General features: G+C 41.6%; 1 protein-coding gene across 3 annotated transcripts in view; it reads right to left on the minus strand.

The window, feature by feature from the left end:
* The window catches only part of col12a1b (collagen, type XII, alpha 1b), a 188772-nt gene that overhangs the window by 70331 nt on the left and 91357 nt on the right, over positions 1-27084 (minus strand). For 2 of the 3 annotated variants that reach the window (XR_005282461.1, XM_038304931.1), the window contains 13 exons: positions 20024-20153; positions 19630-19778; positions 18594-18723; positions 16738-16877; positions 16526-16655; positions 16297-16436; positions 13332-13461; positions 10908-11047; positions 9685-9814; positions 8745-8884; positions 7027-7156; positions 2731-2870; positions 295-424 (listed from right to left, as the gene is read on the minus strand). Coding sequence is in view for 1 of the 3 variants with exons in the window: in XM_038304931.1 (XP_038160859.1) it covers positions 295-424; positions 2731-2870; positions 7027-7156; positions 8745-8884; positions 9685-9814; positions 10908-11047; positions 13332-13461; positions 16297-16436; positions 16526-16655; positions 16738-16877; positions 18594-18723; positions 19630-19778; positions 20024-20153 (1759 nt within the window). In the remaining 2 variants the exon portion in view is untranslated. The remainder of the gene's footprint in view (positions 1-294; positions 425-2730; positions 2871-7026; positions 7157-8744; positions 8885-9684; positions 9815-10907; positions 11048-13331; positions 13462-16296; positions 16437-16525; positions 16656-16737; positions 16878-18593; positions 18724-19629; positions 19779-20023; positions 20154-27084) is intronic. The other variant, XR_005282460.1, reaches the window with a different exon arrangement.

Below are 27084 nucleotides of genomic sequence, written 5' to 3' on the forward strand. Positions count from 1 at the left end.
ATCCACCTAGAGCAGAGCCGCCGCCCGCTTTATCTAAGGAAAACCAGCTGATTGCATCGACTCATTGACTCTTCAGCAATCCCTCACACTTGCTTGTAGCGACAGTGGAGAGGAAAAACTCCCTTTGAACAGGAAGAAACCTCCAGCAGAACCAGGCTCAGTGTGAGCGGCCATCTGCTGAGGCCCACTGGGGTTCAAGGAGACAGAAGCAGACATAGAAAAAGAAGCATAGATACAAAAGGCAGCTGTGAAAGGCGGCCCCCGTCCATGAAATACACAGGAAATAACACTCACTGGTTTTCCCGTTCTCTGACATGCGTTTTCCCTCCACCTCCGTGTAGACGGGGATCACCGACACGCGGTATTCCGTATCCGGTGTCAGCTCCCTCAGCACCGTGTTGGTGGTCATTCCGGACACCTGAGTCTGTAGCAGGAACAGAACAGAGGCTTATTTTAGTTCCATCCAAAGGTACAAATGCTTATTTACAACATTTTCTTGGGAAGGTTTTTCCTAAAAAAAACTCTTCAGTTTATCCAACTTCCTAGTTTTAATCTTTGTGGTCAGAGTCTGAGTTTCTGAATGAATTTATCCACCATGAGCTGCTTCTCAGAGAGGAAGATGCTCCAGGATTAAAGAGCTACAACTTTTCATCAAAACAAATAATAAAAATAATTCAGATTGTCTATACTGGTGCAGAATAAGAATTCATTTTACAGACTCAAACTGTTGCATATAAATAACTATTTTATAGATTTTACAATGTTTAAATCTAATATCTAAATTCAGTTACAGCAGCAGCCATTTAAAATGGCTCTTCCCAACCGAATGGCAGCCCACTTCCCTGCAACCAATATCCACTCCGACTCCCAGCACATGGAGTGACTAGCCAAGGATCAGCCAAGGACCAGCCAAGGACCAGTCAAGGGCAAGCCAAGGACCAACCCAGGAACAGCCAAGGATCTGCCAAGGACCAGCCATTGACCAGCCAAGGATCAGCCAAGGACCAACCCAGGACCAGCCAAGGAACAGCCAAGGACGAGCCAAGGACCAACCAAGGACCAGTCAAGGACCGGCCAAGTACCAGCCAAGGAACAACCCAGGAACAGCCAAGGAACAGCCAAGGACCAACCCAGGAACAGCCAAGGAACAGCCAAGGACCAACCCAGGAACAGCCAAGGAACAGCCAAGGACCACCCCAGGAACAGCCAAGGACCAACCCAGGAACAGCCAAGGACCAGCCAAGGACCAGCTAAGGACCAGCTAAGGACCAGCCAAGGACCAGCCAAGGACTAACCCAGGAACAGCAAAGGACCACCCCAGGAACAGCCAAGGAACAGCCAAGGACCAACCCAGGAACAGCCAAGGACCAACCCAGGAACAGTCAAGGAACAGCCAAGGACCAACCCAGGAACAGCCAAGGACCAACCCAGGAACAGCCAAGGACCACCCCAGGAACAGCCAAGGAACAGCCAAGGATCAGCCAAGGACCAGCCAAGGACAAGCCAAGGGCCAGCTAAGGACCAGCCAAGGGCCAGCCAAGGACCAGCCATTGACCAGCCAAGACCAGCCAAGGGCCAACCAAGGATCAGCCAAGGACCAACCAAGGACCAGCCAAGGGCCCGCCAACGATCAGCCATTGACCAGCCAATGGCCAGCCAAGGATCAGCCAAGGACCCGCCAATGGCCAACCAAGGGTCAGCCAAGGACCAGCCAAGGGCCAGCCAAGGACCAGCCAAGGGCCAGCCAAGGACCAGCCATTGACCAGCCAAGACCAGCCAAGGGCCAACCAAGGATCAGCCAAGGACCAACCAAGGACCAGCCAAGGGCCCGCCAACGATCAGCCATTGACCAGCCAATGGCCAGCCAAGGATCAGCCAAGGACCAGCCAAGGGCCAGCCAAGGGCCAGCTAAGGGCCAGCCAAGGATCAGCCAAGGACCAGCCAAGGACCAGCTAAGGACCAGCCAAGGACCAGCCAAGGACTAACCCAGGAACAGCCAAGGACCAGCTAAGGACCAACCATTGACCAGCCAAGGACCAGCCAAGGACCAACCAAGGACTAACCCAGGAACAGCCAAGGACCAGCTAAGGACCAGCCAAGGACCAGCCAAGGACTAACCCAGGAACAGCCAAGGACCAGCTAAGGACCAACCATTGACCAGCCAAGGACCAACCAAGGATCAGCCAAGGACCAACCAAGGACCAGCCAAGACCAGCCAAGGACCAGCCAAGGATCAGCCATTGACCAGCCAAGGGCCAGCCAAGGATCAGCCAAGGGCCAGCCAAGGGCCAGCCAAGACCAGCCATGGACCAGCCAAGGGCCAGCCAAGGATCAGCCAAGGACCAGCCAAGGGCCAACCAAGGATCAGTCATTGATCAGCCAAGGACCAACCAAGGGCCAGCCAAGGGCCAGCCAAGGATCAGCCAAGGATCAGCCAAGGACAAGCCAAGACCAGCCAAGGACCAATCAAGCACCAGCCAAGGACCAATAAAGGAAAGTGGGGAAATTTTGAATGGCTACTATTGCCAAAGCTATCATCAACGTAAAACTTTTCTGCAATATAAGGTTAAACGTTAGACGGAGCTAACCTCCCCAAAACACCAGACGTCATTTAGACGTATGTTCTTAGGCTAAAGGCTTAAAAACATCTGCATACGACTTTTTAATCTCCGATCCGACAGATCTTGTGCTCTGAATGAACATGAGAGCCGGTTAATCTCGTGCACCCACCATGCTCTCGGCTCCTCCAGCCGCCGGGGCGTAGAGGATTTTGTAGATTCGGACGTCTCCCTCAGCCGGCTCCCAGCGGACCCTGAGGGAGCTGACGGTGGGGTCCGTCACCTGGAGATTCCTCACTCCACCCAGATCCTCTGAAAGGAAGGAAAGGCACAACGGTGAGCACTTTGATCAACGCCGTACAGGGGCGGAGCTTCATGGGGGTGGCCATGGACTCCCTTAGCAAATCATTGGCCAGCCCAGTGGCCATTTTCCCCCTTCCAATACAGGCGGTGGCAGCAGTAATACTATCAAGGGGAATGTTCAAACTCATTAAATATTTTAAATTTTCACATATTAACAATTACTTGACAACTAAAGCGCTGTGGTTAATTATGCTCATCAATATATTAACATTAAAGTCTTCAATGAAATCATAGATAAATAACCACATTAATAATAACTTAAAACTCCATTTAACGTAGATATTAGTATATGTAAATATTAATTTTATGCAGAACAATTTTAGATAAAAGTAGGTAAGTAATGACTATGGAAAAATGTTTGCCCTAGAAATGTTGTCCCCTATACCTTTTATTTAGACAACATGGATGATTACATATCTGCATCTATTTGTTAGCAAAGAATGTAGGAAAATATATAGTTTGTCTTTATTTACAAAATATGGATGTTGTGTTTTTTTCCTGTTGGAGTATTAGTTATCCTGAGCTATCTCTATAGTTCTGCTGCTATAGGCTTAGACTGCTGGAGGACATAGGGACCCCTTTTTCATCATTCTGCTTCATTCTATCTCTATTCTCCCACTCTGCAGAATCTGTTAGTTCAATCTCTAACGTTCTGCTCTCTCTGCTTTTTCTCATAGTAGCTTCATCTGGTCTGTTCCTGTTTGGCTGTGACTCCATCCTGGAGAGAAATATCAGCTGTGCTGCTGCCATCAACACCTTTGTTTCTAGATGTTGGAGCTTGGCCTGTTTTCCAGTGTAGTCCTGTTTCTCTGACTGTGACTAACTGGATGTGCTCTCTTCATCCTCTGACATGGGAGCTGGCTCGGAGCTCGTCTGCCTGGCTGTGTGTTTCCAGCCACCTGCTGGAGGTTTCTTCTTGTTTAAAGGGAGTTTTTCCTCTCCACTGTCGCTACAAGCATGCTTAGTGTAAGGGATTGCATTTGAGTCAATGAGTCGATACAATCTGCTGGTTTTCCTTAGATAGAAAACTTGTCATCATGTCATCCTTGGGATGAAATGTTGTGCATTGGCGCTATAGAAATAAACTGAATAGAATAGAATTGAACAGTGTAGATTGACCCTGAGGTTTTGGCGCCCATCAGCTTTCGGCCACCCCTCAGTTTCCATTGTTTATTAACTGGCCTATTAAAGTTTTCTGGTTTTCTGGCATGATCGATCAGGAGGCAGAGATGGCAAAAGTACTCACTTTCCGTACTTGAGTAAAAGTACAGATACTTGTGTTAAAAAATACTCTGGTAAAAGTGGAAGTACTGATTAAACTTCTTTTCTCAAGTAAAAGTAACAAAGTACAGGCTTGTAAATTTACTTAAAGTATAAAAGTAAAAGTAGAAACCACTTTTTTCATGCCGTTGCCTACATTTTAAATGGATGTCTGCCAATAGGACTAGATCTCCGTTGTGTTCATTTTCAATCATCTCGTCGTCCATGCTACTATGCTAACGCCACCGCCACCAAGCTGCAATGATTTGCCGCCAATGAATACCGCCGAATCTGTCGATTCATCTTGTAGTGGTGCGTCAAATGCAACGTAGATTCCCATCCAATTAGATTGAATTTGGTATTGATGACGTGAAAAATAATAACAGTAACTCCATTGAAATGATTCAAAACTAAAGTAACGAGACAATTTTTTAAAATGTAAGGAGTAGAAAGTACAGATATTTGTGTAAAAATGTAAGGAGTAGAAGTAAAAAGTCGCCATAAAAATAAGTAGTAAAGTAAAGTAGAAATATCAGAAAAATCTACTTGAGTACAGTAACAAAGTATTTGTACTTCGTTACTTCCCATCTCTGGCAGGAGGTGAGGAACTTTAAACAGATCAGGGCTGAGGAAGATAAGCTGGTTCTGCAGGACGGTTGGACTCAAAAACTAAACTTTCTGCTCCACATAAACCCTCAGTTCATTTTGTTCTCATCGGCGTCTTCCATCCAACGGATCCAAATTTTTTAATTTTTTTTTTAATGAGAAATCTTCTCTTAACCTCATAAACTTTGGTTTATATATTGATCTGAGAGCTTTTCAACATCTCCAGGCCAGCTGATGAGTTATCTGCAGGCTGGATCACAGCCTCCATTCGTGGTATTTCACAGCGAGCCAATCCAAACGGCTGAAGCGCCTCAAGTGTTTCAAACCGCCACAAACTCTTCTGTCAGGAATAAATCTGTCAGGGTTCCCGGGAACATCTGAGCAGCCGCAATCCAAAAAACATTATCCCTTTTCTTTTTCTTTTAAGGATTATATTCTAGGATGACAAATGAGGTGCCGTGGCAAATTTTAACCTTTCACACTGATTCTGCAGCGCTAATAAAAAGCAGCAGCAACATGTGAGCAAACGCAACAAAGCTCAAACATGAAGGTAATGAAGTCGGGGAGCAACTGAAGCAAACAACGCGACACCAAGCAGATCCGTTGTTCTGTCAGACCAGCATACCCGGTCAGACCAGTATACCCATAGTCAATACCCGTTTATCCCTTCTGGTTATTGTTGGAGTTATTAGGATTTCTGTTGTTTTTATCATTTTATTCATTTATATCTTTTATATTGCTTTTAATCATTTGTTTTTTCTATGATACTGTCATCAGGTGTCTAAGATGCAATTAAAAAATTTTTTCTTTTCCTTTTTTTTTTTAATTACAAAAATGTCAATTGACATTTGGATGCTCTTTCCTGGCTCCTCTTATGTAGATTATAAAGGAAGGTCGGAAAAGGATTTTGAATAAAGTTGTAAAATCAGTTTGCATAATCTTGTTCTTTTTTTTTTCTATTTAAGTTCCTTTGAAAATGTTAATTATTGGTGTTTATAGTAAAATCTTTTCTAAGTTTTTTTTGTGTGTAAAATGTCTTAGAAGAGAAAAATAATTTAAGGTACACTGTTATTCTGCCATTTTAGTGAAATAAGCTCAAGCAGACAGTAACAGAGACCGGTCCGAGCTCAGTAACTGAGATAACTTATGGTGTGTAAATGGAAAGCAAACTGAACTGAACCGAGCTAACTGCAGACCAGTTCCAGAGGTGGACTCGGCTCGGTTTTTCCCTGGCTCGGTTCTCTGATAACAAGAGCGCATGAGCAGAACGCGTCATCTCCGTCTGGCTGAACATCGCGATTCACACTCCGTTCCAGTAGTTGGCGGTAATGCCCCTCCGGAAACAGAAGAAGAAGAACGACTTCTTCTTCAACTATGAACAACAATGGAAATCTTTCGAAATCTTCTCCACGCAACATTTTAAATTATAAGACCTAAGTAAAGCAATAATAATCAAGCATAACTTTCTGAATGTGACGGGCGCCGCCATTTTGATTTGCTTGATTCCCTCCTTCTTCGCCTTCTTCTTCTTGTGTTTTATGGCGGTTGGCAAACAACTTTTGGTGCATTACCGCCAGCAACTGCTTGATTCCCTCCTTCAATACTGGCAGTAATACCGCAGATCGTCACTAGGAGGCGAGGAGTCGAGGAACCGAGATAGCGTGATGTTTAAACGGTCGTCAGATCCGAGCTCGGACCGGTCTCGGCATGGATCGGTTTTTCAAGGGTCGTTTAAACGGGGTATTAATTTGTACTATAGGGCTAACCAATACAAATTAGTCACATTAGCAAAAATGCTTGTGTTTTATCACAACTTTCAAAAGTCTGAGTTGCGTCTTGAACCAACAACCTCAGGAGTGAAAGTCTATCTTTTACAACTGACACCAGATTTTGATCATCACATTGTTTAATCTAATCAAACTAGGTTTAACCAACTAGACTACAGTCTATCCTAACTCTATCCGACTCTCCTCCAAACTCCCACATCATGACTGAATACTGGGGCTGTTTAAATGTTTGTCAAAGTTCCGGGCGAGCTGAACATGGTATGGCAGGGTAGCAAGGCTTCGGACGTAATCTATTTAAGCTCGTCCCCAAAATGAAACGCCCCCTCCACTACTCGACACGCGCGTCGAAGCCTTGGCTCATCTCATGACATTACCAGCCACGGTACATTGAGCCTCTGCATCACTTTCATCAGCTTCCAGTCAACCATGAAGAAACGTTAAAGGTCACCTACTTGTCTTTCCGCTGTCTTCCTGCCGTATTCCCTCTATGTCAGGGTAGACTGGAACCACAGCCACTTTGTAGAGTGTGTCAGCTTCCAGATTTCTCAGGATGGTGGTCGTGGTTCCACCTGAAACCTCTTCCTGTTCAATATAAGATTAGTTACATCAGATTTGTTCCAGATGGAAAAAAAAAACAGTGTCTCTTTAAATATCTTCAGGCTGGATGTTCATACACTGATAAAAATAAATAAAGGGAAGACTGAAATAAAATCTTAGATCTGAATGAATGAATGAATGAATGAATGAAATACTCTCATTGAATATTCACATATAAAGCCTTAAATGGCCAAGCTCCATCTGATACCAGAGATCTGATTGTTCCTTATGTTCCTAACACACCTGAATCAAATAATTAGATGATTGAGAGGAGTCTGGAGGAACTGACGGCACACTAGGGAGGTAACTAAGCCATTTGTTGGACTAAAAGGTACAGGATACCGGAGAGTCTGTGGTGCAATGTGACCGTGGTGGATGGATCGAGACACCATGTTCAATCGGTTTCAGGTCTGGCGAATGGCGGGGCCAGCCCATAGCTTCAATGCCTCCATCTTGCTGGAACTGCTGACACACTCCAGCTACATGAGGTCTAGCATTGTCCTGCATAAGGAGGAACAACGAGCCAACCGCACCAGCATGTGGTCTCACAAGGGGTCAGCGGACCCCTCATCTCTGTACCTAATGGCAGTCAGGCCACCTCTGGTCAGTTGGAACCTGTTTTCATCTGTGAAGAGCACAGGGCGCCCGTGGATTTCCAAAAAAGTAAAAAAAAAACAATCCACTAGACTTTGTTTCCAAGTTTGAAGATATTTCTCTTCCATCCAGGAAGCTTTTTCAATTCAAAATGTCAGAAATAGTGTTGAGTTCCAGATTTTATACAGCGGACCAAAAGAGAGATAGAAAATATGCTAATTGAACCGGACCAATGGGTCCGCCCCTTGGGAATGGGCAGTCATTGTGTTCTTTGTTAGCCTGCAGTAACCGATACCCGGTGCCACTGGAGAATTAGCCAATCCTGGTGTTTTCTGACACATGCCAAGCATCCTGCAAGCTGTTGGGCTGTGAGCACGACCCCCATCTGTGGATGTTGGGCCCTCATACCATCCTCATGGAGTCAGTTTCTAACCTTTTGTGAAGACATATCCACATAAGTGGCCTGCTGGAGGTCATTTTGTAGGCCTCGGGCAGTGCTCCTCCTGTTCCTCCTTTCTCAAAAGAAGAGGTAGCGGCGCTGCTACTTCTGGACACTACGCTAACAGACACAGCTAACCTTCTAGCCACCGCTTCCATTGATGTGCCATCCAGGATGAGCTGCTCTACCTGAGCCACTTGTGTGGGTTGTAGAGTCTGTCTCATGCTACCATGAGTCTGAAAGCACCGCCAACATTCAGAGTGACCAAAACATCAGCCAGAAAGCAGAAGGACCGATGGGTGACCTGTGGTCCCCACCTGCAGAGCCACTCCTTTATTGACTGGGTCTTGCTAATTGCCAATAATTTCCACCTGTTGTACGACAGCATGTGGAAATGATTGTCAGTCAGCGTTGCTTCCTAAGTGGACCGTTTTATTTCATATTGTGTTGTTTTACATGTTCCCTTTCATTTTTTCCAGCAGTGTATTTTCTCTCAGATCAGTAGAAGAAACTCAGTGAAGAAGGGATGCTGATTCTTACCACTTTCTCTTCTCCTCCTGGCTGGGCTGCATAAAAGACCTTGTAGCTTCTGACGTTTCCCACAGCTGGGTCCCAGCGAACTGTCAGCGTGTTGATGGTGGGATCGATAACTTTCAGGTTCTTTACTCCACCCAAAGGATCTGAAGACAGACACAAGATTTTAATTAGATCGCCGGATTTTAAACAGAGAGGAAAAGTTTGGGACATTTCTAAACTGACTTTCAGGTTTGTCTTAGCTGTAGATTTAATAGTTATTGACTATTAATTGGTATTTTTAGGGATGCACAATATAATTGGCCCCCTATCGGTATCGGCCTTAAAACTGAATATCGGACATCGGCCACCCCATCGATATTTAACCCGATATTTGATCAGCTTCTGAGTTTCTAAAGTCTAAAAAAAATAAATAAATACTACTTCTCAGACTTAAAAACTTCTAATGACGAGGGAAAAAATATTGATCCATTAAAATATCCCAATATCTTCATATGCTGATATATTGCCATTTAAAAACACCATATCAATCTCTTTTACTAATATTGCTATATGTCATCGTTATGCTACGAAATCCCCTGAAAATTCACCAAATGTTGCCATATTTTTATATGTTGATATATTGACGTGGTATCGATCTATTTTACTAACAAAATCTCACAAGAATTTGCAAAATATCACGAGAGTTTGTAACAGAACGATGAAATTTCACCAGATTTTGAAAGTAAAATAGATCGATACCGCGTTTTTAAAAATCAATTTGATATCAGCATATGAAAATATATTTGAGTATATTATTTTTCAAAGTGTCAGAAATTGATAACAAAACTGCTATTTTCAATGACTGCTTATTTTTGTCCAGCTTTAACATCGGTATCGATATCGGTTATCGGCTACATGAGTTTTAAAATATCGGCATATCGGGGAAATGAACCGTCGCACTCACTTGTCTTCCCCTTTTCAGACATGGATTTTCCCTCCATCTCTGGGTAAACGGGAACCACGGTAACGGTGTACTCTGTGCCTGGTTCCAGGTTCCTCAGGACGGTGCTGGTGGCGGTTCCTGGGGCCTGGTCCTAGATTTGGGGAAAGAGGAATTACATGAGAACTGGTTGAACCACATAATAGGAAGTTGTTCCAGTTCAGAATTTTAGGTCTGGACACTAAGTGTCATTCATCCTTTCCTCCCTTTGGTTTTTACAGGTTTAGTATTCTAAACCAGATCTATACAGAGGGGTTTTGCAGTAGATTCTCAGTAAAATCCAGAAAAAAAAGAAATCTAGGAGGTTTGGAAGAGGTCCCAGATATCCTGAAAGCTGCAAACAGTGTCTGTCTGGGAATGAGATTGGCTGATAACTTCAGTTCTCAAACTAACCTCTAACATTTGCTTTTAATCTAGTTAATTTGTGTGTTTGTCTCATTTATCCTCTGAACAGCCTGAAAAAAATCTAATTCTTTCCAAATCAAAGTAATTTATGTGAAACACAAACGATTATTCACAGCAAACTGTTTGATCTGGTCCATCAGTTCAGGGTCAGCTGGTCTTTATTATGTCCAAGGAATCATCTTCTGGAGAGAAATATCAGCTGTGCTGCTGCCATCAACACCTTTGTTTCTAGATGTTGGAGCTTGGCCTGTTTTCCAGTGTAGTCCTGTTTCTCTGACAGTTGCCTTTTGTATCTATGCTTCTTTTTCTATGTCTGCTTCTGTCTCCTTGAACCCCAGTGGGCCTCAGTAGATGGCCGCTCACACTGAGCCTGGTTCTGCTGGAGGTTTCTTCCTGTTCAAAGGGAGTTTTTCCTCTCCACTGTCGCTACAAGCATGCTTAGTGTGAGGGATTGCTGAAGAGTCAATGAGTCGATGCAATCAGCTGGTTTTCCTTAGATAGAAAACTTTGAATCAATCTGACTGGATGATCTGGTGAACTGGAAAGTGACCTGAGATGACATGATGTGAATTGGAGCTATAGAAATAAACTGAATAGAATTGAATATTCTGGGAGTTTTTGTCTGTTTTACACAGAAATTTCCAGGAGGAAAATATTTTTTCTAATTTTTTATTTTACAGGCTTACAAAGAGGGAACAAATGCCGACTAATGACAAACCAGTTTATTTTGACCAGCATGTCGGTCAGGAATGAACATCTGGACAGTAAGGAGGAGTTCTTACCACATCCTGCTCTCCTCCAGCAGTCGGCTCCCAGATCACGATGTATTCACGTACATTTCCCTCGGGGGGCTCCCAGCGGACGTTCAAAGTGGTGGTGGTGGGATCGGTAACCTGAAGGTTCCTCACGTATCCCAGAGGTCCTAAGGGGAAAAAAACGGATGTCAGACCTGCTGTGTCCAGAGGAACTGGAGCGATGAAACCGACTGGGACCGTTCCAGCAGGGCGACTTTGTTTAGGAAAATCTATGAACTATCAATTTAACGAAATTATTCTGTAAAAGTTCAAAAAAAAAAAAAAAAAATCCACTGGACTTGGTTTCCAAGATTTGAAGACGTTTCACCATCTCTCCAGGATTTAAATTTTAAATAGATTTTGAATTGAGAAAGCTTCCTGGAGGGGTGGCGAAACGTCTTCAAATTTTTATTTTTATTTTTTTTTTACTTTTACGGAATGACTATGACCTGGATGACTGAAAATCTTTATCAGCATATTAACTAAATTATGTATTATATAAGGTTTCTCCCTTAACAACAACATCAACATTCACTGAAATATGAAATTCATAAAATATAATAAAAAAAAATACTGTAAGACTTGTTTTTTTTTTTCTCTCAATCAACTAAATTATTGTTCATATAAATAATGTTCTGAATTTCAAAACTAAAATTCCTTTCATAATTTGAATCAAATTGATAATAGATACAGACAGACAGATATATCTATATAGGAATATATGTGTATATTGGGGAAAAAGAAAATATCAGTTACGTTTGGTCAAATCTACTAGTTTTATTGGTAAAACTCACAATATACCATTAGTAAACATTTGACTTATATATATAGTTAAGATTTTTTCTTGTGCTTCAAATTAATGACTTACAAAGGATATAAATTAGAGGCAATAAAAAAAAAACATATTAAGAAAGCCGTGTTTGACAAAGAGAAGGTCCGTTCCTCTAAGTGTCCGCTGTGTTTGAAATGTTCCACAGGTTCTCTAAGTTTGGTAATATTGAGAAAAATAAAACTTTGCCATCATTTCAAAGTGGCATGCTGAGAAACTAGTCCATGCATTTGTTACTTCAAGGCTGGACTATTGTAATTCTTTACTATCAGGAAGTCCACAAACTGTAGTTAAAAGCCTTCAGCTGATCCAAAATGCTGCAGCCAGAGTTCTAATTAAAAAGAAAAACAGAGATTATATCTCTTTATTATAACTTTTCTTATCCAGCAAACACTTATTCTGTATTTTTAAATCAGTTTTGAGGAGTTATAGCTGTTTTTATTTACTTCTATATTTGTATTTTACATTGTAGCATGCCTACTGTTGTGTTTTTTTAGGAAGACAAGTTTAAGATCTGTCCAGGGACAACAGATGAAAAATAGCCTTTTGGCTAATTCTGGTGCGTTTGCAGGAATGCTTTTTAATGTACACTGTCCCTGTCAAATAAATAAATAAATAAAATTTAATTATTCTGTTAAGATGGGGGGGGGGGGGATTATTGAGTATTTTTGCAGTTTGTGATCTGCAGCTTCCTGCCGCATCTTTACACTGCCAAAAATGTAATTCTAAATAAGTCATTATTTCTTAAACTAAGTGGCTTTGTTCTTGAATTGAGGAGGTAAGTGAGATACTTTGCCAATGGAACAAGAAAATTTACATTTAAAATAAGAAAAAGCAACCGCATTGTCTTATTTTAAGTGGATATTATCTAATAATCTTATCTTAAGAGTAAAAATACTAATTCCATTGGCAAATCATCCCATTTACCTGCTAAAATTAGGGCTAAAACATGCTTGATTTAAGACATTTTTACTTATTTCTAGACCATTTTTGCAGTGTAAGCCCTGGACCTACACTGCAAAAAATCGAAATCTAAATAAGTAATTTCTTTCTTAAAATAAGTGCATTTTTCTTGAATTTAGGTGGCAAGTGAGACACTTTGCCAATAGAACAAGACAATTTACATTTAAAAGAAGAAAATACAATTACATTGTCTTATTTCAAGTGCATATTATCTAAGTATCTTCTTTTTAATACCAAAACTACTCATCCTATTGGCAAATAATCGTATTTACCTGTTCAAATTGAGGGGAAATACACTTAATTTAAGAAATGTTTACTTATTTCTAGATAATTCTTGCAGTGTACACTGCAAAAAATGGAAATCTAAGTAAGTAATTTTTTCTTAAAGTGCATTTTTTCTCTAATTGAGGTGGAAAGTGAGAGACTTTGCCAATGGAACAAGACAATTTACATTAATTCCATTGTCTTATTTTAGGTTCATATTATCTAATTATCTTATTTTAAGAGTAAGGATACTAATTTAATTAATTTAATGGCAGATCATCGTATTTACCTACTCAAAGTAAATTTAAGAATTTTTTTCCTTATTTCTAGATCTTTTTTGCAGTGTAGATACTCACTGGTCTTGCCGGTGTCAGTCAGGCTGGGCCCGTCTCCCTCAGCGTACACGGGAACCACAGTGACGGTGTAATCGGTGTCTGGCAGCAGTTTCTGCAGGACGGTGGAGGTGGTGCTCTCAGACACTTGTTCCTGGGGAAGACAGAGGAGGTGGAAACAGGAAAAAGACGCTGAGAAATGAACCGACCTTTGAGTGCAAGTTGAAACAAGTTGGATTTCACCAAATTTAGGTGAACAATTTTGTATAAAAAGTGAAACGAAGCATTTCAGACGTTACAGATTCGTATTTTTCTTTAACTTAGAGAACGAGTAGGATCTTTTAAAAGGCCAGAGTGGAGTTTCCTGCAGCACAAGCTGATAAACCACTTTAGACACTCCTCTCTGCTTTTGATGCCAGCGATCTGATCTGATTTAAACACCGTAAATCCAAAAACTTAGTCCCTGGAAAATTCTTCTTAACAATTAGAGAGTGTGTTTCCAGGAAGGTGTCAGCACTGCAAAAACAATCCAGAAATAAGTAAAAAATGGCTTAAATTAAGTATATTTAGCCTTAATTTGAGCAGGTAAATAAGATGATTTGCCAATGGAATGAGTATTTTCACTCTTAAAATAAGATAGTTAGATAATATTTACTTGAAATAAGACGATAAAATAGTTTTTTCTTATTTTAAAAGGAAATTGTCTTGTTCCATTGGCAAAGTGTCTTACTTACCTCCTCAAATCAAGAAAAAACACACTTATTTTAAGAAAAAATAACTTATTGAGATTTATATTTTTTGCAGTGAGTGCAGCAGCCTGGCAGCGATGGGGAGGATTATCCCGTCAAAAATAAATCCCTGCAAAGGACTTTGATCGCCTCTCCTGAGGAGGGAGACACACTCACAGTCGGAGCCTTTGTAGCCCCTGTAGGAGACACTTTGACATGTCTGAAAAATGATAAAACAGGATTGTTTCTCATCTGCACCAGAACTCTCTGAGCTTTCTGAGTGGGAGTCAAACATGCAAGCGGAAAAACATTACCATCTACAGCTGCTCATTCCTAATGATTTTTATTTCTGCAAAGAGCAAAGGAAATAAGATCTGAAGAGCTGTTAATGTATGTGTGTGTGTGTGGAATCTTATATTCTTATATTCAGGCATTGCACTGCAAAAACCATCTAGAAATAAGCAAAAAAATTCTTAAATTAAGGGTATTTACCCTTAATTTAAGCAGATAAACAAGATGATTTGCCAATGGAATGAGTATTTTTACGCCTAAAATGAGATCTTTAGTTATTATGCACTTGAAATGAGACAAAGCATTTTTTTTTCTTATTTTAATTGTAAATTGTCTAGTTCCATTAGCAAAGTTTTCCACTTATCTCCTCATTTTAAGAAAAAATGCACTTAATTCAAGCAAAAATTAGTCATTTAGATTTCCATTTTTTGCAGTGTGGTCGATCCAGCCTCAGAATTGCATTCAGAGCTGCACTGCAAAAAAATGAAATCTAAATAAGTAATTTCTTCTTAAAACAAGTGCATTTTTCTTGAATTAAGGATTTAAGTGAGACATTTTGCCAATGGAACAAGACAATTTACACTTAAAATAAGAAAAAAACAATTGCATTGTCTTATTTCAAGTGCATTTTATCTAAAAATCTTATTTTAAGAGTAAAAATACTAATTCCATTGACAAATCATCTTATTTACCTGCTCAAATTAAGGTTACACTGAAAAAACGATCTAGAAATAAGTAAAAAATTTCTCAACTTGAGTGAATTTACCCTTAATTTGAGTAGGTAAATGACATGATTTGCCAATTGAATGAATATTTTTACTCTTAAAATAAGATATTTAGATAAAATGCACTTGAAATAAGAGAATACAATTGTGTTTTTTTCTTATTTTAAATGTAAATCATCTTGTTCCATTGGCAAAATGTATCTTTTACCTCCTCAATCCAAGAACAAATGCACTTATTTTAAGAAAAAATGACTTATCTAGATTTAGATTTTTTTCCAGTGCGTTCTCCTGTGCAGAGTAAAATAAAACTGTTTTCTTCCTTGGATATCAACTGCAAGTGCTTATATTATTTTTTACTCCATAAGCCAAAATTTCTCTAATCATTTTAGCTAAATTTAAATCTAAATCTGCTCCTGTTTACAGGAAAGAAGGACACTGAAGGAAGCAGCACAGTTCAAGTCGACAGAAAGGCCCCGGGGTTTAATTTTCGGGTAACCCGATGCCTTCTTTTAAGTCAGCTTTTACCCTCTATGTCTCTCGGTGTCATTTATCAGCTCGAGGCCCTGCGGCTTCACATCAGAGAGACTTCACTCCTCAGGTTTGGTGCCTCCATTCTGCACGATTCAGCTGGAGGTTAAACTGTTGAAGCTTGAACAATGTCTCCTCTGAGTAAAATCAGGAGAGCGAGTCTTTATTCCTCATATTATCTTTTTCGATAAGTTAAATTTAAGTTGAAACTCAATAAATTAAAGTTTCATCAAAAACTAAAACAGTCCAAACGGATAAAACTCATATAAATCCATAGTTACGTATTAAACTGAGTGTGTTAATATCAATACTTCCTGGTTATAGCAGATCTAAAAAAAGATGTGGAATTTCTTCAGGCTTAATTAGAGAATTAATTAAAGTATTTTCATTAAATAGGTGATTTTATGGGCTTGATCAGCTGACTTACAACAAGAACAGAAGCTGACGTCAAAGCATGCAGGGAAAAAGTATGTGAGCCTCAATGAACTGATGCTACTTCCTGCAGTGAAAGGAAGCTCTGCAGTGCATTTGACATTTTTTTAAGAGAATAAGTTTTTTTAATCTTCTCAGATGCATCATTGAATTATCTTTAACCGCCTGAAGCTGACAGCGATCTACGATTTCTGCTTGGCTTTGACGTCTCTAATTAATCTGGATTAATCTGTTGTTTTCTGGGAATCTGAGCGAACGCGCTGCTCTAATGTTGGATGACCTTACCACTATCTCCAGGCCGCCGTTTACAGGCTTATAGATTACTTTGTAGCCCTGCACATTGCCTTCGGCAGTGTCCCAGTTGACGGTCAGAGTGGTGATGGTGGGGTTGGACACCCTCATGCCGCTGACTCCGCTCAGAGGCACTGGGAGCAGAGAGAAGACCAGATATTTGGTCAGTAGGAGCTTCTGCTGATTCCATAGAAGGAGAATTTGGATTCCTGTTGCTGCTTACGCGTTTTCCCGTTCTCTGACTGCCGTCTGCCCTCCCGGGCGGGGTACACCGGCACCACGGACACGGTGTACTGAGTGTCGGACTGCAGGTTCCTCAGAACCAAGGAGGTGGTTCCAACGGGAACTTGCTCCTGCGTGGCAGATTCCCAGGATTAAAGAAAAGCTTTTGTTGTGCGTTTGAGGCACGACGGCTCCAGATTCAAAGCTTCTCACCATCTCCTCTTGTCCACCGGCTGAAGGTACGTAGAAGACCTTGTAGAGACGAACGGCGCCGTCAGCCGGGTCCCAGTTAACCCTCAGGGACGTCATTGTGGGGTCGGTCACCCTCAGGTTCTTCACTCCCCCTAAAGGCCCTGCAGGGGTGAGGGACGGTAGATGAAGGTAACCTGCCTGTGGATCATTCTAGGTTCTGCTTTTCCCCACCACGTTCTTTACGTTCACATTCAAATGGTTTCAGACACAGAAAAGGGATTGAAAGCGTTTGATGAGACACAAAACAGCCGCACGCATTGACCTGCAGTTTGGATCTAGGAGGCGAATCATTAGGACTTCGTAGACGGGTCAGTGGGACCTCATAGTGAAGTCATTGGGACCTCATAGTGAAGTCATTGGGACCTCATAGACGGGTCATTGGGACCTCATAGACGGGTCATTGGGACCTCATAGTGAAGTCATTGGGACCTCATAGTGGAGTCATTGGGACCTCATAGTGGAGTCATTGGGACCTCATAGTGGAGTCATTGGGACCTCATAGTGGAGTCATTGGGACCTCATAGTGGAGTCATTGGGACCTCATAGTGGAGTCATTGGGACCTCATAGTGAAGTCATTGGGACCTCATAGACGGGTCATTGGGACCTCATAGTGAAGTCATTGGGACCTCATAGTGGAGTCATTGGGACCTCATAGTGGAGTCATTGGGACCTCATAGTGAAGTCATTGGGACCTCATAGTGGAGTCATTGGGACCTCATAGTGGAGTCATTGGGACCTCATAGTGGAGTCATTGGGACCTCATAGTGGAGTCATTGGGACCTCATAGTGAAGTCATTGGGACCTCATAGTGGAGTCATTGGGACCTCATAGTGGAGTCATTGGGACCTCATAGTGAAGTCATTGGGACCTCATAGTGGAGTCATTGGGACCTCATAGTGGAGTCATTGGGACCTCATAGTGGAGTCATTGGGACCTCATAGTGAAGTCATTGGGACCTCATAGTGGAGTCATTGGGACCTCATAGTGGAGTCATTGGGACCTCATAGACGGGTCATTGGGACCTCATAGTGAAGTCATTGGGACCTCATAGTGGAGTCATTGGGACCTCATAGTGGAGTCATTGGGACCTCATAGTGAAGTCATTGGGACCTCATAGTGGAGTCATTGGGACCTCATAGTGGAGTCATTGGGACCTCATAGTGAAGTCATTGGGACCTCATAGTGGAGTCATTGGGACCTCATAGTGAAGTCATTGGGACCTCATAGTGGAGTCATTGGGACCTCATAGTGAAGTCATTGGGACCTCATAGACGGGTCATTGGGACCTCATAGTGAAGTCATTGGGACCTCATAGTGGAGTCATTGGGACCTCATAGTGGAGTCATTGGGACCTCATAGTGGAGTCATTGGGACCTCATAGTGGAGTCATTGGGACCTCATAGTGAAGTCATTGGGACCTCATAGTGGAGTCATTGGGACCTCATAGTGGAGTCATTGGGACCTCATAGTGAAGTCATTGGGACCTCATAGTGGAGTCATTGGGACCTCATAGTGGAGTCATTGGGACCTCATAGTGAAGTCATTGGGACCTCATAGTGGAGTCATTGGGACCTCATAGTGGAGTCATTGGGACCTCATAGTGAAGTCATTGGGACCTCATAGTGGAGTCATTGGGACCTCATAGACGGGTCATTTGGACCTCGTAGACGGGACATTGTGACCTCGTAGACGGGACATTTAGACCCTGTAGGCAGGGTCATTAGGCAGTGATAGACTGGTCATTAGGACCTTGTCGACGGTTACTTTTTATCTCATAGGCAGGTAATTTGGACTTGGTAGATAATTTCAATCTTACTTGTTTTTCCATTTTCAGACATCTTCCTTCCGTCTCCATCAGCATAAACTGGAACCAGCGACACAGTGTAGAGAGTGTCGGGCTGCAGGCCTCGCAGGATGGTCGTGGTCGTCCCTGCCGACACAGTCTCCTGGTTTTCGACAAAAGATCGTACAGCTGACTCAGGTGAAAACATGGCCGTCACTGTTAGCCTAATGGGTAAAATTTGGTCTGGTTATGGACTAAAACACTTCCGATCAGCGTCCCACATGGCTTTGTTTGGGCCCTGGGAAGATTTGGACCCTTTCAGACCATAATGATTTTACTAACTGGGACACAACACTAAAGGAAGCAGAGAAGAGATCAGATTGGGTATTGAATCTAGTTCAGATTTTCACAATAAAAGTCAAACCCCCCTTTTAATTCCCCTTGAAACCATGTTGGCATGTTGGAAAAGAAAAGACAAACCAAGTTCTGTTTGGTTCGCCTTCCTGTCCATCATAACCACCAGTCACCTTGATCAACAACAAATTCAAGCACTTTCAAGGACTTTTCCGAACCAATTTCCTTAAATTCAAGGACCACGAGTCACAGCATTTACTTCCTTAAAGTATCATGGACAGTAGTAATCAAATTAAATGGCCAATTGGACTAAAATGAATCAGAAAATTCGAGGACCTTTAAGGACAGATGCCTTTTTCTTGCTGTTTTCAAAAACATTCAAGGTCTTGAAATTAGTAAGGATTTTAAGGACCCCTGGAGTTACAGGATGCTGTACTTTCCCTGACCCAATTATCATTAGGATCCCATTTCCAGGTTTTTCCTACAGAATGTTCAGCTCAGATTGTGACGATGGTTCTGATCTGATGAAATACTCACTATAAATATTCCTTCCAGACTGGACCTGGAGGAGCTATTTAACTGGTCAGAACCCCTTCAATGGCCACCAGAATGCTTATTCCCTTATAAAAGTGTTTCCAGCCTCCTGAACTCCAGAGGACTGATCAGGATTCAGGTCCGACTGTGCAGCAGGACAGGAAGCAGACGGGGTTCCTACCAGTCCTACCATCATCTCTGCTCCTCCAGCTGCCGGAGAATAAATCACTTTGTACTCTGTGACTCTGCCCTCAGCCGGCTCCCAGCGCACGTTCAGGGTAGTCATGGTCGGGTTCAGCACCTGGAGGTTCCTCACGCCGCCCAGAGGTTCTGCACAGGAAGGAACAGAGATGTCACATTCTCCCAAGATCCTCAGCCGACACATTTCTACGCTCGTTCCCACTGAAAACCCAAACCACTAAACATTCCTCAAAATGGAAATATCAGAAGTCTTTTTTTTTTTCAGTTGACAGATTAAATCCTTTGTGAGGTTTTCACGATTAGCTTTGGTCCAGTTGGACCCTTTCTGGACATTCCTGACAGCAGAAGCTGTCCTGGTTTCTACAGATGCTTACTGGTTTTTCCCTCTCCAGAGATATCCCTGCTGACGCCTGAGGGATAGACGGCGGCCACGGTGACGGAGTACGGCGTGTCCGGCTGCAGCTGCTGCAGGAGGATGTTGGTCTTCTTCCCTCCGACCTGCAGCTGTTCACAGAAAACAACACGTGATCCAGGAGGGAAAGCAAGAACATCTATGGCCCACAAAGACCCAGATTAGGTTCTGATTGGGATCAGACCGCTAATGTTCAGCCAATCAGATGCAGTTACATTCTTTAAAGAAATTGTTAATGGAAAATGGAGATAAAACACAATCTGTACATTGAAAATTGAGAAAAATGTAATATAGAGAGATTAAACGTTTTTAAAGGAAAAGTTCAAACTTCTGAAAGTACTTTAAATATGAAATTATGGGAACATTCCTCCATAGCATCTGGAAATGCAAGAAAGTTCAACTATTCTGGAGGGAGATTAAACAAGCTCTAGAGACTATACTGGGTATAAAACTAGTTTTTGACCCCAAATTGTTCATCCTAGGTTTATATCCTGACAGACATCATATGTCCAGTAAGATTATTACTGCCTTGGATTTATGTCTACTACTGGCAAAAAGAGTCTTGGCACTCTCATGGAAGAGTACCAGTAAACCAAAATTTATTAAATTGATTAAGGAAATATCCACAACATTACCAATGGAAAAGATTACGTTCATTTTAAAAGGGAAACTTTCACTTTTTCAAAACATTAGGAGTCCTTTAATGGAATATATAGAAAACATGGATGTGACGGCTGTCGGGGATGAGTTATAGTTGTAGTTGGTCCCTTGCAGGGTCCTAAGATAATCTTCATTTGTATACTTTGGATTATATATTCGAGTTTGTATTTTCTGAACCACGTACAATACTAAAATAATATGGGCTAATTTCTGGAAAATAGAGAAACCGTTGTTAGGTTCAAAAATGTAGGTTCATAAAAGAGAAACTGAGTCTACACAGAAGAGGGATTTTTAACGGCTTCTGCAGAAGGAGAGAGCTACATTCAGCTACGTCTACTCTCTGGTGGAAGCCTTTTTATTAGCAGATCATAACACATGGGGTGGGTTACAGAATAAAGTGTTCTTCTGACAAGACAATTGATCAGGTCATAGGACAAAATGCTCAGAATAGAGTGGTCTCCTGATAACTGTGATTAGCCTTGCACTAGGGATGCACGATATTGGGATTTTGGCCGATATCCGATATTTTAAAACTCATGTAGCCGATAACCGATATCGATACCGATGTTAAAGCTGGACAAAAATAAGTAGTCATTGAAAATAGCAGTTTTGTTATCCATTTCTGACACTTTGAAAAATAATAAACACAAATATATTTTCATATGCTGATATCAAATAGATTTTTAAAAACGCGGTATCGATCTATTTTACTTTCAAAATCTCGTGAAATTTCATCGTTCTGTTACAAACTCGTTAGAGTTTGTAACAATCTCACAACAATCTCACAAATCTCACAAGAATTTTGCAAATTCTTGTGAGATTTTGTTAGTAAAATAGATCGATACCGCGTCAATATATCAACATATAAAAATATGGCAACATTTCGTGAATTTTCGTGGGATTTCGTAGCATAACGATGACATATAGCATATTTCATTAGTAAAAGAGATTGATATGGTGTTTTTAAATGGCAATATATCAGCATATGAAGATATTGGGATATTTTAATGTGTCAATATTTTTTCCCTCGTCTTTAGAAGTTTTTAAGTCTGTAAAAAAAGAAGTTTTTGAGGAAGAAGAAGAAGTAGTATTTTTTTTTTTTTTTAGACTTTAGAAACTCAGAAGCTGATCAAATATCTGGTTAAATATCGGTGGGGGGGCCGATGTCCTATATTCAGTTTTAAGGCCGATACCGATAGGGGGCCGATTATATCGTGCATCCCTACCTTGCACAGACATCAGCAATTTTCTACCACCGTTTCCTGACAGTTTGCAGTAAACAGAGCGAAGCATCTAATTTCTCCAATGTTCCGTATGCACATACATTAAGTTTATAATCATCAATGAATAAACCTAACAACCGTTATTATTGTAATTGTTGTTTCTTCTCAGGGGGGTTTGGTGTTGGGGGCATTGTGTTTTTTTCGTTTGTGTTTTTTCGCTTTTTGTTCTTTTGTTATTTGTTTGTTTGTATTTCCTCATATACTCTGTGTGTCATAGGTGCTGCTCTAAAATACTCCGGAAAGACAAGCCGAACGCTGGATAATAATTTAACTAGCCTGGACTTTTCCTTCGATGTGAGAGCACATTTATGTCCTGACTATTATAAAAAAAAAATTGTTGAAAAACCAATAAAGATAATGTTGGAAAAAAATAAAATGAAATTATTAGATACTGTTCAATAATTCTGATGGCAATGTGATTGTTTTAATTGGCAAAACGTTGATTGTATGTGTGTTTATGTGACTGTGTAAATAATTATTCCCCTTGGGGGAGGTGTGGCCACGAAGGCATCACCTCCTACTACAGAATGAGTGAAATGACACAGTTCTGGAGGAAACCGTAACATTTAGGACTGGTTCTGGATGTTGTGGGTGGTTCCACTTTAGATCAAATGGGCCTGCGAGGAGAGGATCTAACTGGGGGGTCTCATTTAGACGTGACACAGCAGAACCTCATATTGCATCGATTTGTGCTCTACAGGCTGGACGCTCCTTTGTTCCAAATGCTGGGCTGCCGAGATAAAACCGGAACCTTGGCTGTTTGTTCAGTCATTCAGAGTAAGTCTGCTTTCAAACCGTCTGCCTGCATCTGGATCAAACGGCCCCTGCTGTTCCTGGATCCGATTCAAAATCAGAAGCTCTGTTTCCAGGGAGGAGAGTCTCAACATGGAGTAAACTTTCCATAGAGCCACGGCGCTTTAAATATCCGCAGCCTGGAAGGAGAGCTATTCTGTTTGTGACATGATGAAGATACATTCTCATGATAATGATGGTAAATGTTTACGTTCCTGATAAACAGCCAAGATGATTATTTGTGTGGGGAGAGTCCTGAGCAAACAGCTGAGCGGTCCAGCAGGAGACAGAGGCTGCAGCGTAAACACCCGCAGGAGGGGAGTAAACTGTCTGAGAGTCGGGGGATAAACAGCTGGAGGTTCACACAGCAGAGGTCAGCTCTGCAAAGCAAGGCACGGAGGTGGAGGCAGGATGATCTGGGCTGGATCTGCTGCCACCTGACCTGAGCACCGGGCACAGAGGGGCAGTGGCACAAGGCTTAATGGAAAAAAAATAATTTAATGAGTTTTAATCCAGGGAGGACTCCTTTTTCATCATTCTGCTTCATTCTATCTCTATTCTCCCACTCTGCAGAATCTGTTAGTTCAATCTCTAACGTTCTGCTCTCTCTGCTTTTTCTCATAGTAGCTTCATCTGGTCTGTTCCTGTTTGGCTGTGACTCCATCCTGGAGAGAAATATCAGCTGTGCTGCTGCCATCAACACCTTTGTTTCTAGATGTTGGAGCTTGGCCTGTTTTCCAGTGTAGTCCTGTTTCTCTGACTGTGACTAACTGGATGTGCTCTCTTCATCCTCTGACATGGGAGCTGGCTCGGAGCTCGTCTGCCTGGCTGTGTGTTTCCTGGACGGGGCCGCCTGTGGAGCTGGTTGACAGTTGCCTTTTGTATCTATGCTTCTTTTTCTATGTCTGCTTCTGTCTCCTTGAACCCCAGTGGGCCTCAGCAGATGGCCGCTCACACTGAGCCTGGTTCTGCTGGAGGTTTCTTCCTGTTCAAAGGGAGTTTTTCCTCTCCACTGTCGCTACAAGCATGCTTAGTGTGAGGGATTGCTGAAGAGTCAATGAGTCGATGCAGTCAGCTGGTTTTCCTTAGATAGAAAACTTTGAATCAATCTGACTGGATGATCTGGTGAACTGTAACCCGCCTTGAGATGACATGTTGTGAATTGGCGCTATAGAAATAAACTGAATTGAATTAATGATTTATAATCATCAGCGGAAAGCCTGTAAATAGACACCAGAACCAGTTCAGGGTCAGTCTACACACTCGATCACAGCCTCCATATGTTCCACATAAATCCCTGAAGAGAGATTAGATTCTCCTAAAGGCCGTGTTAATAAATATACAGACATATTTCTGCGTATTTGCTGCCTGAATGAGAGTCATAGCGGAAAACCTTCCAGCTCCAGGAACATGATCCTATCTATCGGTGTCCAGTCTTTGCGACATGCTCAACCAACACTTCTAGTGTTTAGATATCAGTTAGCGTTGGTTGCAGCTCTTACTGTAAACTTTGAATGCTGCTGAAAGCAGCAACAAGCAAACTGTCTTACAGTTTCATAAGAGGAAGTCATCAGAAGAAAGATATTAGACCAGAGTATGTATATATTTTTCTTAATCACTGTGGAAGAGCAGGTAGGATGCTTTTAGACATGCAGCAGTTATGCTGCGTTCAGACGTTCAGTTGTGAAAATAGCAGACATTCTGGTCACATTTGATTATTAAAACATGAGCAGAGAGTCCTTTAAAATGCGATCCGTGCTGTGCATGCATTAACAGAATAACTTCCGGGCAGGCAATACTATGTTTTTAACGCTTTTTAATTGTTTGGTCCTTTTCCGGCGAGGTGTTCCTTTTGAATGTTTTTGTATTTTTGTAAATATTGCATATTCTAAAAAAAAAAAACCGGAAAAATGCAATACACTTAACAGCCTTCCGAATGTTACTGTGACTGATCTGAGCATGTCCGATGATGATGTCAAGCAGAACAATGGAGAGATTTTAAAACGTATCAGTTTCTTTTTTTTGTTTTTTCTTTACAATGTAGTGAAGCGTTCTTTATGTTTTAGGTATATATATATATATATATATACAGTATATATATATAAGTATATATATATATAAGTATTAGGGATGGAACGGTTTATGAAAACCGTTCGAACCGTTCGACTGTCTCGGTTCGGTTCGCGTGTGTTGCGTTCGGTTCATGCGCTGCTCCTTTTTCTCATAGGCGAAGCGTTTACACTCCAGAGCAGAAGGTGGTGGTACTGCGACCAAAGCCAACCACCAGTAGTAAACAAGAAGAAGAAGAAGCGAAGCAGCGTAGCCGGGTGTAGCAGAAAAAAATCAGTTGTTGTGGAGAATTGTGTGGGTATGGCGAGTGGGAAAGAACAGGAGTTGGAAGACGCGCCAGCAGCACTTTATAGGTCTGCTGTATGGGACCACTTTGCATTTAGAGTGACCTACGATGACGGCGGGAAGAAAGCTGTGGATAAAAGTGCAACAGTGTGCAAGCATTGTGCAACACGTTTTGTTTATGCTAACAGCAACATGACCAACATGTCATGCTAACCCCGAAATCCCTCATACTCCATCAGCGCTCCGCCCCGCTGCGCTCCAGACCGGCTGCACAAAGCAAAGCCTACAGCCTCCACTGTGGCTCCCGTCCGCTCCACTCTGAGTTCCTTGAAGATGGTAAAGAGCATGCGCCAGATGATTAAATTCAAAGCAGCAAAACATACAGAAATGATCCAGGGTTTCCGCGATCATTTAAAATAATTACAATCCATTATTTTTTGGGGGATTTTTTCATTAATTTCATAAATTTTTATGGGATTTCGGTGTAACAATAAACATATACTGAATCGAACCGAAAACCATGACCACAAAACCGTGAATCGAACCGAACCGTGGATTTTGTGAACCGTTCCACCCCTAATAAGTATTTATAGTACCATTATTATGTAGTTTTTTTGTCCATCCGGATCGTAGTATTCTATTCACGCATGCGCAGGACGGATCGTGCTTCCGGGACGGAAGCGACACCCTCGTGTCTGCTAGCTATTAGCTTTATTGTCCTAATAAAGCAAATATTTCTAAAGGAGCTAAAGGGTCCCTACTTTTAATTGTAAATGTGAATTGATTTCTGATGTAGGACAATCATTTAAGTAAAATATTTGTTAGGTTTATTCAATGATGATTATAAAATTAATGTGTGTACATATAAGCATTGAAGCAAGGAGATGCTCCACCCCGCCTTGGGATCCAGTCGGTGGAGCCTCCTGTCTTATGAACTGAACAATTGTTCTTTCAGAACAATACTCTGTTTGTAACCATGTGTGATGTTCTGTTAATAAAGCGTTCTGCAGAGGAGGTCCGGGGGAGAGAGAGCGTTGGAGTGTTGGGTGCAGCTCTGTCTCTCCTCCTGCAGGAAGCTGTTTGAAAATCCCTTACTGTGTATTTCAGTTCTTCTTTTACAAACTTATATGTTTGAACCCAACAATATTGTTTGCAGATTATGTTTTATTTACCTCATTTAAATACCTCAAAGCTAGTTTAAAATCTACTTTCAAAGTTGGTTCTCCAGCATTAATACTGATGCCAAACTGTGATATAATTGTAATATTTTATTCTCTTTTGTGTATTTACGTTTGTGTCCATATTACCTAATTAGTTTCAAATGAGTTTCAGTTGTTTAGTTAAGAGTTTTTAACTGAATTATGTTGTAAACAGATTGCTATATTTTAAATGAAAGTTTTGAATTTTTTCCATCTGCGTGGCGAGTTAAAGGTTCGGCCGTGATTTGAGCTTGAATCACAGTTTGATGGATCGTCCTAACACACAGCCATATGGCTGAACACAGTAACATAAATCCCAACAGCTTTTAATCCAGAAAGGAGGTTATGCAGGATGATGGATCATGAGCTAAACTCCCATCAGGTCTTTATTAATAGCAAATAAAAAAGAAGAAATATTGAAAATGTTCCTGTTTGGTTGGTGAGCAGAGAGGAGAGAAGTCAGGAGTTTAAAGTAAAAAAATCTTGGATTAGTTCCACAGAACAAACATCCTGTCTGATAGGAAGTGACAGATGATCCTAACGGGTCTGCAGATCCTCCCAGGTCTGATGCAGCGTTCTGAGATCAGTCAGGCTGCCAGCATCCCCGTCCAAACCTGACATTCTGTTTGGAGAAATGTCAAAACATCCCGGCTTCCTCTCAGGGTTTTTCCAGAAGCAATGCCATCAAGCTCACGACATGAAGACCTGACCAGCCCCTTAGCTCAGGAGAGCCT

The sequence above is a fragment of the Cyprinodon tularosa genome, unplaced genomic scaffold, assembly GCF_016077235.1.
Source record: "Cyprinodon tularosa strain WSP-4 unplaced genomic scaffold, ASM1607723v1 ctg548, whole genome shotgun sequence".
Classification (NCBI taxonomy): domain Eukaryota; kingdom Metazoa; phylum Chordata; class Actinopteri; order Cyprinodontiformes; family Cyprinodontidae; genus Cyprinodon; species Cyprinodon tularosa.